Raw genomic sequence first — 14,175 nt, 5'->3', positions numbered from 1 at the left:
AGGAGGAAACGAAGCGAGTCCCGAGAGAGGCTCAGCACCTTGGGGGTCCGCAGGAGGTTCCCCCTTTCTGCTCTGGCTCTAGGAGGAAGAGATTTGGGAAGGGATGTGGGTGCGATTTCGGTATCGTGACAGTGCCAGTTCCACGGCTCCGGCTGTAACACCAGCGCGAGTAAATTTGACTTCATCCTGCTGTTTTGTCAATAACTTGGAAAGTTTTGAAATGACTGCTTCAAAGTGCTCCAATGATATGTTGCTCCACAGCCTGTCTGTGTTGCTGCCAACCCTTCTGAGTAACCGGTTTACCATATGGGTAACCTTTTAGGGCTTTTCCTCCATAGACGTTGYTCAGTAACTCCCGCCAAAGAAAAGAAAGTTGTCGTTGTGCTTCTTGGAGGCRGCTAGTGATTTTGGGGTGGTTTTTAGCAGGTCCTGCCTTTTAAAATGCACCGAGCACTCACCTTCTGGAATCGCTCTCTATGCACGTTTCTGACCGGCATTCGAAGCTGGGGTCCCTTGTTTTTTCTCAGAACTGAGTAAATTGTGTCTGGGAAGGCGAGGCTGACRGGTCAGCTTCCAGGTAGTGCTGCGATGGAGAAAGAAGTCAGCYGGCAGAGTGGAGCTGTGTTGGGGGGTGGCTGGACCCAAAAGCCATACCCTGCCCGGCCCCTGCGTTTCGGTTGTACCTGTGGCCAGGTCACTACGTCGCTGCCTCTGTTCCTTGTCTGCAAGAAGGGGATAGCCCCTCTCGGGAGTGCTGAGATGAGATGGTGGAAGTCTGCGTGTGATCTAAAAATAGCTGTACTGAAAAATTGCAGGTTAAAAAAAAAAAAAAGCTATGTCTTTCTCGAACAAAACTCCTCGTAACTTCAAAGGCAGATTAAAGACTTTGCCTGTGTCAGGACTTCAATATTTGGCCCACGAATTAGACAAATGGAATAGCGTGAGAATGTTTGCCAGTAAATTGGAGAAGGGATAGATAAGGTAACAGATGAAATACTCAAAGTCAGCATTTAAGGACATTACTGCCTGTGGAGATAATTTTATCAACTGGAGGGACAACCATTTCTCCTATAACATAAAATCTCCTCTCTCTGTAGCTGCTTAAACAAGTTTTTAACAAATGCCATTTAACTGTATCAGGGAATCTGCTGTGGGACAACCAGTGCCAATTTCTGTAATAACAGTAGGTTTGTGGATCCTTCTGCCGTTGCCTCCCCATTTTAATGGTGTTTAGATTTCAAAAGCTAGACCACTGAGTGCTGGCAGCTAGGTTGCCTAGCAAAAGGAGAAAGAAATGGACCTGCTCTTGGTTGTGTCCTGCATCGTCTTGTATGTGAAAGAGAAGGAAGATGGTCACTGTCAGTGGGGCTGGARCAATACAAAGAGATGGTTTCTAGTTTGGTGGCCAAAGTGACTTTCTCTGACTTTCATTCTTTAAATTATGGTTAGTTGGAAAATATTTTGCCCTATCGAACTAGAACTCAGTATTATGTTTCAAGTTGCAGGATTCTTTAAATGAAAAAAAGAGAAATTAAATAGATGCGACTCAATATTGATTTCCGCTTGTTTTTGTGGAAGTGCTAAAAATGTCAAGATGAAATATTTGGACTTTTCCTTGCGTTTCTTTCCCTTTTTTTGTTGGAAGATCTTTGCCCAGTTTGACTCCAATTCCTGAATAATTCATAGTCTGTAAATAGCTTCCTCCTCCTCCTCCTTTGGTAAATAGACGCTTTGTCCCAAGCGCTTGGCAAGCTCGAAGCCCTGTCATTCTGCTGAGTCGCTGGTTGGAGAGCTGGGGTGCTCACGGTGCCGTGTCTTCTTCTCTGCAGAGTTATGTCATGCCCAGACCACCAAAGGGCTCCATGAGGATTTATAGAAGATGCCCCGTGTCTTGGCGCCTCTGGTGCTCCTTCTACTGTGGCTAATGAAGAGCGCCGCCAGCCCCCATTCCCTGAGGATTGGTGAGTACAGAGCTTACTGTCTGACCTGCCTTTAACCACCCCTCCGCGAACCGGACCGCTCCGTGTTGGACAAGGACAGTCGAGCCTTTCTGGTTGTTGGGCACCTTGAGTACGTGGCGTGCTCCCTGCTCCGGTGGGSTCAGGTCACTCGCTAAATTATGGTCTGTCTTGCCTGTGTTTTTTGAAATGTGCTCACCTTCATCTCGAGGCAAAAGTCAAGGCTTTGATGGTTGCCTCGGATTTAGCTCTTCTCTAAGGACTGTGATAGTATTCCAGGGATGTAAATGAAATGCAGTTTRTGGTGACTGTATATATTTGCATTGATTTTTATGGTGATAATGTTACCTGATGGGAATCTTTTCCTGTATAAATTTGAAGTGAAAGCCACTTGCTGGAAGAGGCACTTAGGAATGAAACTAGGTCCCCCCTACACCCCATCCCCCTTGATGCTCTGGTAAGCTCTGCACAACAGGAAATGATTTTTCTGCTGCAAACTTATTTGTCCCTGTGTTGATGAGCAAGGAGTGTTTGAGTCCAAGCTGAACATAGTTTAGTAGTGCCACAGAAACATTAATAACTTTAAAATGCTCTGTTTATAAGAGATTTCTATGCATTCAGTCTCCTCTGGGTTTTATTAAAAAGAGTTTAAGAGGAGGCACCGTCATCTCTGCTTGCCGCCTGTGCGGATTAGGGACAAGAAATGCATCCAGATGCCTCATAATGAAACTCTCTTCATAGTAGCGACACCTTGCTCTGCTGTTTAGAAAGGAAACTGCTTTTCATGTCTGTTCTCTCTGGAGCTACTAGCTGTTTTTATTAACTATTTGTTGCAGATAAGAAGCTAATCTATTCCTGCCCCCATCTGCAACTTTCACAGGTGACACTTGAAGTAAAATTACTTCTGCCCTTTGCTGGCACGGATTGGTGCAGCTCAGAAATATAGCAAGGGAGGGTCTGTGCTGGCAGGCGTGGGGAGGGGTGGCGGGGTATTTTATATCCCCAGCGCCTGTGATTCATGGGCAGCACTCGTGCTGCATACTCTTCGGCTCTGCAGGCTGCGTTTCACGTTGAYGGACAGACGCTTCAGCCAGCAGAAGGGGATGGATACGGAGGGTATGTTAGCAGGGTGTTGAAGGGGAGAGACCCTTCGTTACGCTTTGTGCCCCACTCGCCCCCCGAGGAGCGGTAGGGGAAGGTCCCCAGCAGTACGCGTAGCTGCGCTGGCCTGCGAGCTGGTCTGGGAACCAGCGTTATTGTCCAGGCTCCGCAGTGGAAATGGAAAGATGTTTGTGAGAGGTCAGGCTGTGCTTTGAGTTKAGGGCTGGAAATAGTGTGGCACTCGGGCCACCTGCTAGGCTGAAATAGCTTTGTCTTCTGCGTCCCAACTTTGCGTGCGCTCTGAGACTGCTGAAGTGAGGCTGGTGGTGGCTGCTGTGAAGCCACCTCGGTGCTGACCCTGAAGGCAGACAAGAAGAAGCTGGGGTTTCTGTATGCTGAGGACTTCACCACTAACAACCATGGTGGAAAGTCCCTCCACATCCTCCTGTCCAAATGACTGACTTTTTCTTCTATACCTGGTATCCACTACTTGGTACGTGGAGATCTTGTCACTTCACAGGGGCCTTAAGATATATTCATAATAGAAATCACTCGCACCTTTGAACTAAGGCTAGCTTGCATGTCAAAGTCCCACATACTARCACACAACTATGCCTTAATGCTTAGTGGGGATGCAGGGTGGTAAATAGCTAAGCGCATACTGAATAAATTTGTCATTTCCTYATTAGCAGTCATGCACCTGCAGTGTCCCAGGACTGCAGTGCCTGGGTGCAAAAGCAAAATGTTGTCTAGCACCAATGCTGCGGTGCCTTGGTCTCTGTCCCAGAGCCCGCCTYGCCTGCAGTATTGAGCTCATTCACACAGAGATCGTGCTACCTTTGCTCCATCTCTCCAGTTTAAAATCCCATGCATTTGCTTCCCCCCTTCCCCTCCACCTCGTAAAATTCCTTTGCTAGCTTAAAGGAGCAACTCTGAACATAGTTATCCCCCTAAACCTTACACTGCTGCCTGATCTAAGAAGGAAATGCTAGATTTCTGTAGCCTGCAGAGGGCAAGGCATTGCAAATGTATCTGCTGAATCCTCCTAGAACTGAAGAACTTGTGTTAGGGTGGCAGAAGAATGAGTCATTTTTTGAGGGAATGAGAAGGAACTTTGCTSCTCCTGAAAGTCACTAAAGGCCACAGCTTCTGTGCCAGAGAGCATTACATATAAGAATGGCCAGGGATCCCCAGCCAAGTCACAGGGGCATCTAGGAACCTCATGTCTAAGGACACCAGTAGTCCTTACCTCTTACCTGGACGTGTTTGTGAAGGAGACTCAATCTGCTGAAGAAGTGACTTTAGAGGTTCAGGACTTGGCTAATCCCCACACACCTCATTCTAAAACAAGAATTTACTGGGGGGGGGGAGGTTCAGGTAGGTATGTTAATACATAGGTGCTGCTGCTGTTGTGCTCATAGTCATGGAGCTAACTTCTCTGAAAATGATGGAGTCTGAGGCAGATGGGCAAAGAGCTGAGGAGGGGTTTGGGTTTTGATTTTGTTTCTTGAAGACGCAGTTTTATTTTAACAATATATTCAGCAAAAAAGTTAATAAAATAAAGTACAAAATAAAAGCAGAGAAAAATATTACCAGCAGCCCTGAAATCATTCCCAAATGCATACTTTTGGCAAGGCAGGGAGATACGATATCTAGCAACATAAATCAATGCACTGCATAGGGAAGGAAAACAGACCAGCATGAACATTTGAATATTCAAAKAAAATGCAAGTTAACATTTAAAATAACTCTGAAAGCCATCTGGTAACAGGCCACTCAAATGCACAGTTTTATGATTAGTAATGTGAGGTGAACATAGGCAATGCCATGCTGCACCAAATAGCCGGAAKAAAACTGTGCGCTGCGCCTGGTTTTGCAGCTGGAAGGAGGCAGGGTGCTGCTGATTCGGGGGGACGCGGTCTGGCTTTGAAACCAAGCACCCAGCTTCCCCGCTGCTGCTCTCTTGGGGTTTCCAGTGGATCCTGGCCCTGATATTTCTCAGTGGAATTCTAGGCAGCAGACTGCTTCGTCTTTGAGCACGCAGTGACAGGAAGGGCAATGTTGTTTCGCTAGCCTACGTGGGACCCGCTGTGCGTTGCGTTGCAGTGAGCGTTAGCAACGTCGTCCGAGCAAAACGGCGATCAGAATATAGGCTATAGCGTGACCTTCTGTGCAACTTTGGCGTGACCAAGAGCAATTTGCAGACTATCGTATGTTCGGAGATACTGCTGTACTATTCGTCTGTGGGATGCTCAGGGAAGATGGTTGTCCAAACTTTTTTTTCATCCTTAAACACTGTACGTTCCCCTGTAATCCTATCCTGGAGAGAATCTTACAGTTCACATTGTTCTGGAGATTTTTGTGTGTGTGTGTGTGGGGGGGGAACTCTGGTTTCCTCACTGACGTTTCCTATGTGTTTTATTCAAGATCACTTCCCTTTTCTCTTGTTCCTCAGTCAGCTCAGTGAAATATTCTCTCCTTAGATGCTTAAAAATCGATTGTGATCAGGGATGAAAAAACATGCAGGAGTGGACAGGTTCTCAGATGTTTCCARGAGCTCCAGGAGGTATGTAAGGACATGCCCGGAGACATCCTGTAGCCCTTGAAAGAGCTTCCAGTTATCCTGGAAGCAAAACCCAGTAGTCGGTGCTGGCCCAAGATGTGCCTTACGCTAGGTGTCTTGCATCCTCCCTGCACCGAAAGCACAGAAGACCAGAGCTCCCTTCTGCCCAGCCCAGTGGCAGGTGAGRGGAATGGCTGGCGCTGCATGCTCTGGGCCAGCGTCTTCCCCCGTTCTGCTATTCGGTAGCTTAAACTGTCCGTAGAAGTAATTCTGGTTTTGTTTTTTGTTTGTTCACTCATGCTCAATAAAGTGTCAGGAAATTTACTTGAGTTATTTACTGAGTTATTTACTTGGTCTTACAGAGCCAGACCGTCAGAGCCCTAAATTGGTATTCTCTTGCTAGATTCATTGGGTGTACTAACAACTCATTTAAAATTCATATACAAGCCAGGGTTGTAGTTTATTCATGACGTTGCCCTAAGTAGCAGTAGGCTCAGCAGTACTGACATGTGATCTACTGACAAACTATTCTTGCAAGGCCTCCTTCGGCCCTGCAGCTGCTTGAAGTGCTCCTTTCTGTAATTGCCTTGGGCTGTCTGTCCAAATCTCTTCCCTCCCTCTGCCTCCCAAACATTATACAAAAGGCAAGATGCAGCTCTAGCAATAAGGGTGTTTTGCTTTGTGAGACCCAATGTTGATGTCTGGGAGTTTCCACTATGCTTTTCATCTGCCTTGTACCCAGGGAACAGGCATCTGCTCCCTGCTCAGCTGGAAGCTGAAGCAATCTCTATGGCTCTCCAGGTGCTTCTTGTATGTCTTCATTGGCCAAAGAAGCAACCCGTGGTCAGATTCTACAAGAATTCATGTTAGCAGTGTATTGTCACCAAAATTGAAGTGCCAGCCTGGGACGTTTGTTCTCGCTTACACATATCTGGAATGCTGAAAGAGCTGTGAATCTCCAACATCTGCTCTGATCCTGGAACTTTAATTTCAAGAAAATGTTCTTGGGATCCCCCAAAGCATGAGCAGTTATGAAAAATTACTGACATTYAGCTATGCATACTGAGGCGGGCGGGAAGAGGCAGATTGGGCACATGTATCCTGCTTTTCTTTGTCCCTGCCCCTTTTGGAAGCACATGGCATAGTACCCCTCTATTTCCTCCATATCGCCAAGTCAGACCTGCGCAGGAAAGCGTCGTTTGCATGGCCTCAGCTCCCTGCAAAATTCACCTCTCAAGGTGCTTATGATAGTAAGCTGCTTGGTTAGTAAAGTTCAAGGTGCCATAGCTGAGTGGTGACATTCTGCCCCTCTAAKGCATTTTGTACATTGGTGTGCCTGTGCTGGAAGGCTGAAGCAAGGAAAAAACACTAAGCATCAGAAATGTGTAAAGGAAAAAGAAAAGATAATGGCAAGGAACAGGATTGTGGACCGTTTAGTTCAGCTCTCYCAGCTCCCAGGGGATATGCATAATTCTCCTAAAGGCACTGCAAGAAAGATCCCACAAGGCAGCATGTTATTTAACATTAACATCTTAACAGGAGGAGGCTGTGCATCTTTTACTGGTGCTGCTGCTGATGGCAAAGATGCACTCAGCCCCCTGGGTGCCATAACTGAAAAATTACTATGTCAGCCCCTATGGGCAGACACAAATGTTTCCTGATTGGGGTGCAGGCTGAGATGATGAGAAACACTACTTTGCCCTTTAGAGCAGGCAGGGAGAGCTGCAGCTTCGTGGCAGGTTGCTTTGTGCCAGCTCTGCTCCTTCCTTCTCTCGACTGCAACTAGCTGACACATCTTTTAAACTCCACTTCTCTTGCCTGTGAGGAAGCAGAGGAGCATTTAACATTGTGGCAGACAAAATACAAACACCTTTGCATATGCTGTGCTGGTTYCTGGCATATCTGAGGCCTTTGCAGACGATACCAATGCAACTGCAATGAACTGCTGTCTACCAGGGTGGTATTCTCCATCAGAGAAATGGCCTTACTCAGGCTTTGAACCCAGCAAGACTCTGGTGATCAGCTTAAAGCRGGGAAACAGTCTCTTTAAGTCTCACACGGTGGTGCTGTTGCTGGAAAACCTTTCAACCTGTAAATACGGGTAAGGTTTAAAAAACAAAGCTTCTGGCAGGGGATTAGTGGACTACTCTCCTCTGGCCAATAGTCCCATGCGTTGTGGGAGCAATGACTCTAGGTACTGCTGGTGCGGAAGGAGGCAGAGCTAATTACTCCTAGCCCAAAGGGAGCAGACTGGGAAGGAAGAATTGAGCTAGAAATGAAGTAGGTCACTAAAATACGTAGGTGATTAGCTGGCTTCTTATATGGACAAGATCGCTCTGTGTTGGTAAATGCATTCCACGTGTGTGTTGGGGCCTGGGTCCTGAGGGGCTCAAAGCAGACGCTTGCCCWGGTGTGCACCATGGCTCCCTTCAAGCCCACACCGTAGGTGTSTGTCTCTTGGAGACTTTCCATGGGGATACGACCCACTAGCACCCTTGGTCCCTGGAGCTGTGAAGTGCTGGACGGCTGCATTTCCATTTCTTCATCTACTTGATTCRTACATTGTTAGGCTTCTTTGAGTACCTGCATGTAGAGTTTGACCTTTATTGATTTTATATATTTTTTCTGAAGGCTTTCATATTTCATTCAGGGCTTTCCTAGAATCTGAAGAACGAGAATTGCGCAGGAAGAGGAGGACATGTATCAACATCTTTGTTGATGCTTGCCTTAATAAATTTGTCTGGTTGAAACATAATAAATGTTTCATTTCCCCCAATATTAAAAAAGTCCAGTTAAGTTCATTAAGATATAGTAGATTCATGGTTATTTGTCATTTGCTACTGAAGACTGGTAAAGGTAGAGAAAAATACAATATTCATGTATTAACTATTTGCCTTTTAATTTTGTTTTCATTATTCTTCTAGGAGAGTGATATTTTATTTATGTTTCCTGCACTATGTGCATAAATCCTTATTTAAAGAAAAAATCACCCATAAATATGTCATTCCTTTTCAGCAATTCATTGCCTGGACTTGCCCATTTTTCCTTGCAGCTCTCCCCAGGCAGAGCTGTATTGCAGCCTTGCCCAAATACTGGGAAGAGCAGCCAACAGTGTTGTGTCTGTGAGGCATAGCTTCCCTGTCCTGAAAGGTCTTGCAGTGGTACCTCTGCTTCTGGTCAGCTCACACAGGGTGGTGGGATACTTCCAAAGGAGCACRAAGCTTTCAGGAAGAGTCAGCAGAAACTGTCTTCTCTCATCTGCGTGTTCAGGGGTGGGCTTTGTGCTTCTAAGGCATGCTGCAGTGTCTCATTTAATCAATTTTCTTCTGAAACAAGTGAAAAATAGCTTTTTTGGATGCTTTTGGTGTCCATCTCTGTTTAAGGGAGAGCGTTCAGGCTCCCTGAGTTTGAGTTTGTCCCGATGAAGATACTTGAGGAGAAGGTAGTCACTGTGCAGTCCCCATGAGCTAGCAGCGATTCCCGTGGTGTTCCTGCCAGACGCGCTAGTGTGAGTTCTCCCAGTGCTGGACCGGGCTGCTTCCCTGCCTGCGGAGGCAGGCGGCTAACTAGGGCCGTCTGGTCAGAGGGAAACTCTGGGAGGAGAACAAGCACTTCCAAGGAGAAAGGGGGGATTGGATGGAGCTGCACAAGRCCGCTTGAATGTCTCCCCTGTACAAAAGATATTCTCAGGAAGCGAGAGAAGGGAAGGCCCTTTCTGTAGCTGCAAGGAGCATTTATAGATTGGATTTGGGAGAGCACCCAGTCCTACTGGATGTCAGCATTCCCCTAAGAGGTCACCTCAGTAATGCTGGCCTGCCTTCATGTCCTGGAGGTATTCCTGTATCCATGCCTTCTCTTGCTTCGATTTTAGACCATTAAGGGCCTATTTAGCATACTGGCTGAAGTCAAGGTGCCAAGGATTGAGGGGTGGATGATTTCTTTCAGCATGGAGATGGCTGTGTTGAATTGCACATGGACAGGGCTGACTGCACTTGGCTCAAAACTTCCTGAGCCACATGTGTGCATGGAGCTCCCTCGTTGCAGGTTGGGCTTGGTAGAAAGGAGGATGACCTGACATGAGTCATGCTGGCATCCTGCTCTGCTGTGCCCTGTTGAGGTGGCCTTGTGACAACGGGTGTCCCGTGTGTGCCAGCAGCTTGGACCCAAGGTGTGCCTGCTTATGACCTGCCCTGGCTCTCCTGCGCCGTGGGGCTGCCAGCGCTCCTCACCTTGCTCGGTAGCTCAGGGCCGGGAGGTACCTCTAGGCTGTATTTTTTGCTAAGCAAAATGCAACGAATGCCTTGTCTGCAACTAAGGAATCCAACCCTGTAATAATATAAATAATAAGCAGATTTGTATGCCAGATGGATGCTACAGAGTACAAGAGCAAAAAGGGGGTTGGCTTCAATGAGACGGACGATCTTTGTGGGTTGTGCACCTCTGTGGCATGTCCCTTCCTCCTTCCCTTTTCCAACAGGCTGTTATCATCATTGATCTGTTCATGTTCAGTAATACCTGAGAGACAGGTTAATGCTATCATACATCCTCAAAGGCCTCAGGCTTTGTTTTGCTTCATTTTATATATATGTATRTGTATGTGTGCGTGTACACAWACACACAGGTGCAGACACGTGTGCACAGATCTATGTATATAGCTATAGATCTGTGTATATAGAACATCTGGCTAGGAAAGTAAGCTGATAGTTATGGGAAACAGTCAAGATGTGCATGTAGCAAACCAGCATAGACCTATTTTTTTTCATTTGCATGTTTAATGAAAGCTATTTGCTAGCCAGAGCTGGTGGAAGTCCTGTGCAAGCCGTGTGGWGCCCCATGCTTTGGAGCGCTCTGCTGCTGTGCGGGTTGGGAACCTGCCTCAGTCTCTTTGTAGATGCCAATTCAGCAGGAAGTGGAAAATCTGCTGAAGGAGAGGAGCCAGGGAGGGAGGGAGGGAGGGAGGGGTGCATCAGTGAAAATGTCATAGCCTCTCTTAAAGTCACAGTTCTGTGCAATCACAGGCGAGCGACTGAGGATGGACACAAATAAGTGTGTGTCTGGATGTTTGCTTCTGCAGTCTGCTTTCTGCTCCTGGGTGTTAAGGGTTCCCTCCAAGCCAAGGATCAAGATCTGAGAGCCATGAAACCCCAGATGACTGTTTTATATCTAAATACTGTTGTTACTCCTGGGCAGTGCTTTGTGTATTTAGTGGCTCAGCCATTTTTAACGCGGACCTTTTCCTTTCATAGAGGGAAAGATAGTCGTAGCAAGAGCTATTGTCATTTCTTTTGTGTTTTTATATATATACATATATATATATATATATATATGTATATACATATATATATATATATATATATAAGATCAATTACATGAATGAAAGATGTCTCCTTTTCTGCCTAAACAGCTGCCAAAATTAATTCCAACTCTCAGCCAAAATCAGTGAAGCTGGAATTTTTGCTGAAAGCTCCAGTGCTGCGTGAGATAGACTTGTGCATTAGTTTGCATTACAGATTACTCCTGTCCAGCCCCTTGCCCTTGGCTCTCCCTCTGGCCAGTTGAGGAAGGATGGATTTCACATGCTTTGTGGTGAGCTTCGCTTCACTGCAGAATAAGCCTGAATTAAATATCCTTAAGTGACCCTTGCAGGAGTGAGAAACATCACATTGCAAAGCAGTGCTCGCTTGACAGAAAGCATCTGTCTTGGCAGCTCAGAGCACCTGTAATCTTAGTGCCAGCATCAGCAATATTTAGATCTTGATATTTGTTCCTCCCCATGGACCAATTAACTTGCATTTAGAGCACCWCCTGAATTGAGCAGGAGGTTTTTTGGATGTGAGCAGGAGTTAGGTTGACTTACAGTATTTGAATGAGCATGCAAGGGAGGCAAGCTTTGGGTCCAAGCAGCAACTTCTAGTGTGGGAGGGCAGTAAGTAGTTATAAGGTTGATGATGGAGCATGGGACACCTCTGGAAACTTCACTGAAAAGTGTGATTACTTGCTTTTAGGGAGATGCATATCTGTAACGGCTGTGACGTGAATTTTGAGATCATTTTCATGAAATGAGATAGAGGACAGCCTTGCAGTTTAGGGTAGTGCCCTGAGTTTCTGAAGGTGAGTTGAGAATAAAGTTGGAGTTATTACTATGAGCTATTACARTCCTTCTGAGAAGGCAAGCTGGAGGATGGCAGATGGGAGGARGAAGAAAGCAAACAGTTCCAATTTGTAACGATCTCTCGGAGCAGAGCTTAGGTCCCCATGCTGCGGGTGTAAGGTAGGGTTTCTTTCTGTGTGGAGCATTATGCTTTGTGTGCTGAGATTTATTCCTGCCTCTCCTGCTGTGTAGCTCTTGGCAAGCTTGCTTTTCCGTGCTCCCTGGATATGTGGCCTGCAAGCTCAGGGACCAGCTCTGCTGGATGCAATGTGTGCAGTGCTCAGCTCAGTCAGGTGTTAACACGCTCTTGGTAGCATAAGGCACTGCAGGCTGGCTGGGCAACCATCCCAGAAAAGATGCTTTTGACCTGGAAGGGCCCTCATCTCAAGTACCCCCTCTGCAGTTAATYGCTTGTGGCTCGGTTTGAAATACACACCCCCTTGTAAGGCTAAAAGCCCAAACTGGCCTGGCTTAGATTCAGAAGCTCCAGCTCTTGCCATCCAGGTGTTTTGAACCTACGGCAACTGAAAAGGCCCCAGTGCCAGAGGTGGAAGAGATCAGACCCTGCTGGCAAAGCTGGTGAGACAGTGCTGGCTCCCTGCACGCTGCTGCGATGCCCCATGCACAGGGCTCGCTCTGCCTTTGCTGGGAGTCGAACGTGATGCAAGCGAGGTTGTGGGAGGGATGGGGGGAACAGTGCAGGATGCTCTCCGTAGGTAAAACAGCTGTGAGCAGCAAGGACAAATGAGTGCCTCGGACTGCACGTTGTCCGTTGCTGGGAAAGCTGCCAAAGGCAGCAAAGTCACTTTAGGAGTAGGGTTTTTCCCCACAACCCTCCTATGAGTTCATCTCTGGGAGAGAAGATGAGCGTGGGAAGGAGCCTGGTCCAGTTGGTGTGTGYGTAGCTGGGAGGCCAGTGCCTGTTCCCAGGTGTGACAAGGGTTACGGAGATGTCTGCAGGAGACACTTGGTCTGTACTGTGATGAGAATTAGGGAAACACCTAGGACAACAGAAGGCGCTTAGCTTTTGTATGCCTTGGGCTTCCTCATTTGCCACCTGGGAGCGATATTCTTCCTCTCCTCTGTAAAGTGGTGCACGGTGCATACCTCCCTCCCCACCCACCCTGCCACGGACCTTGCTCCCCATCTGTTGCTCCCAGACCCTGGCTGGAGGAAGGCTCCTGGAAACAGGGGGGTGGATTTTGGAGATCAGGGAGGCAAATGCCAGCAATGCCCAGGCATCTGGCCCATGATGGCCCCTCTCTGCRCTGGGGAGACCTTGAGAGGTTTGGATGTGTGGCTCATGGAGGAAGGGGCAAAGGGAAGCCCAGCTGGCCGAGAAGCAAAGAGAGCAGGTGCTCAGGGGGCTGGGGCACTGTTGGRAGCGGCAGCAGGAGACATCTGCAGGGTTAGAGCTGCTTGGCCCCTGCCACGTGAGGGCTGTTGGCACCTGAAGGCCGCGAGGAGGCATGGCTTATTTTCCCAGAGATGCCACTCATGAATTTCTCCTGCACCTCCAGCCACTGTAGGTGTTTGGAGAGACTAAATGGGACTTTACTGCAAATGATGGCTGAGTGTCAATTCTGCTGTCGAAGCCAATTTGGGAGCCGGAAAGTGCTAAAAGAATTAAGATTGTTAAATGGAAATAGGCCTACTTGGTTGAGATGAAATAGGGTTTAAATGAGTGAAATTATCTGTGGATTACCCTTGTTAGAGCACTGTCTTATTTAATAAACTGAGTTTTAATCTGCTGCAGGGATTCATGAAGGAAGAGCTTAGCCTACATGGGGGAACGTGCATGTGACGCAGGGGAAGGGCCAGGCTCCTCCAGCATGGAGGCACAGAGCAGCGGGTAGTGAGCAAGTTGCCCGTGATACGCTTTCACTTGACCGCTGGAAAAGAGTGATACAAGGGAATGAAACCTCATTGTATGCAGAAGGAGGGAAAGMGAGCCCAAGAAATCTTGGGGACTGCCATTGCATTAGGATGAGATGATCCTAGTAATTWTTAATGGGTGCTGATTAACTTCTGCAAGAATAGACCTGTTGCAGAAGAGCAACCAGGTGCTCCCAGTTAACTTTACCTGGCCTCTCAACTTAATGCAGATGTCACCTGTCAACTCTCATGTGTTTCTGACCTATCTCTCTTCAGTGGTAATCATGAAAGCATAACTGCTCCAGATGCTTCWGAAATTGTCCACAGAAGTAAAGACCAGTTCTTCTTGTCAGGCAGTCCACCCTCGGTGATATCTGTACCTGAGCCAGACAGCTTGCGGAGTACAGGATGGGCAAATGGTTTGCAAGGTAGAGTCTGATCCTGTGAGGTACAAAAGGCTAACGCTCGAGGAAGGATGGGGTTTGATTCCCCCCTCCTCCATTCCTGTAACCCTTTCTGAGGTTTCA

General features: G+C 47.3%; 1 protein-coding gene across 1 annotated transcript in view; it reads left to right on the top strand.

Moving 5' to 3' along the window:
- Nucleotides 1–1,831: 1,831 nt before the first annotated feature.
- Nucleotides 1,832–14,175, top strand: part of GRIK4 (glutamate ionotropic receptor kainate type subunit 4) — a 138,984-nt gene continuing 126,640 nt past the window's right edge. The window contains exon 1 of the mRNA XM_085316835.1: nucleotides 1,832–1,961. Within this exon, the coding sequence (XP_085172961.1) occupies nucleotides 1,880–1,961 (82 nt within the window). The 5' untranslated portion in view covers nucleotides 1,832–1,879. The remainder of the gene's footprint in view (nucleotides 1,962–14,175) is intronic.

Source organism: Rhea americana, unplaced genomic scaffold (assembly GCF_003343005.1).
Source record: "Rhea americana isolate MKP2758 unplaced genomic scaffold, rheAme1 scaffold_48, whole genome shotgun sequence".
NCBI classification, from domain to species: domain Eukaryota; kingdom Metazoa; phylum Chordata; class Aves; order Rheiformes; family Rheidae; genus Rhea; species Rhea americana.
The sequence above is the reverse complement of the archived record's forward strand: the minus strand, read 5'-3'. Positions and strand labels throughout refer to the sequence as shown.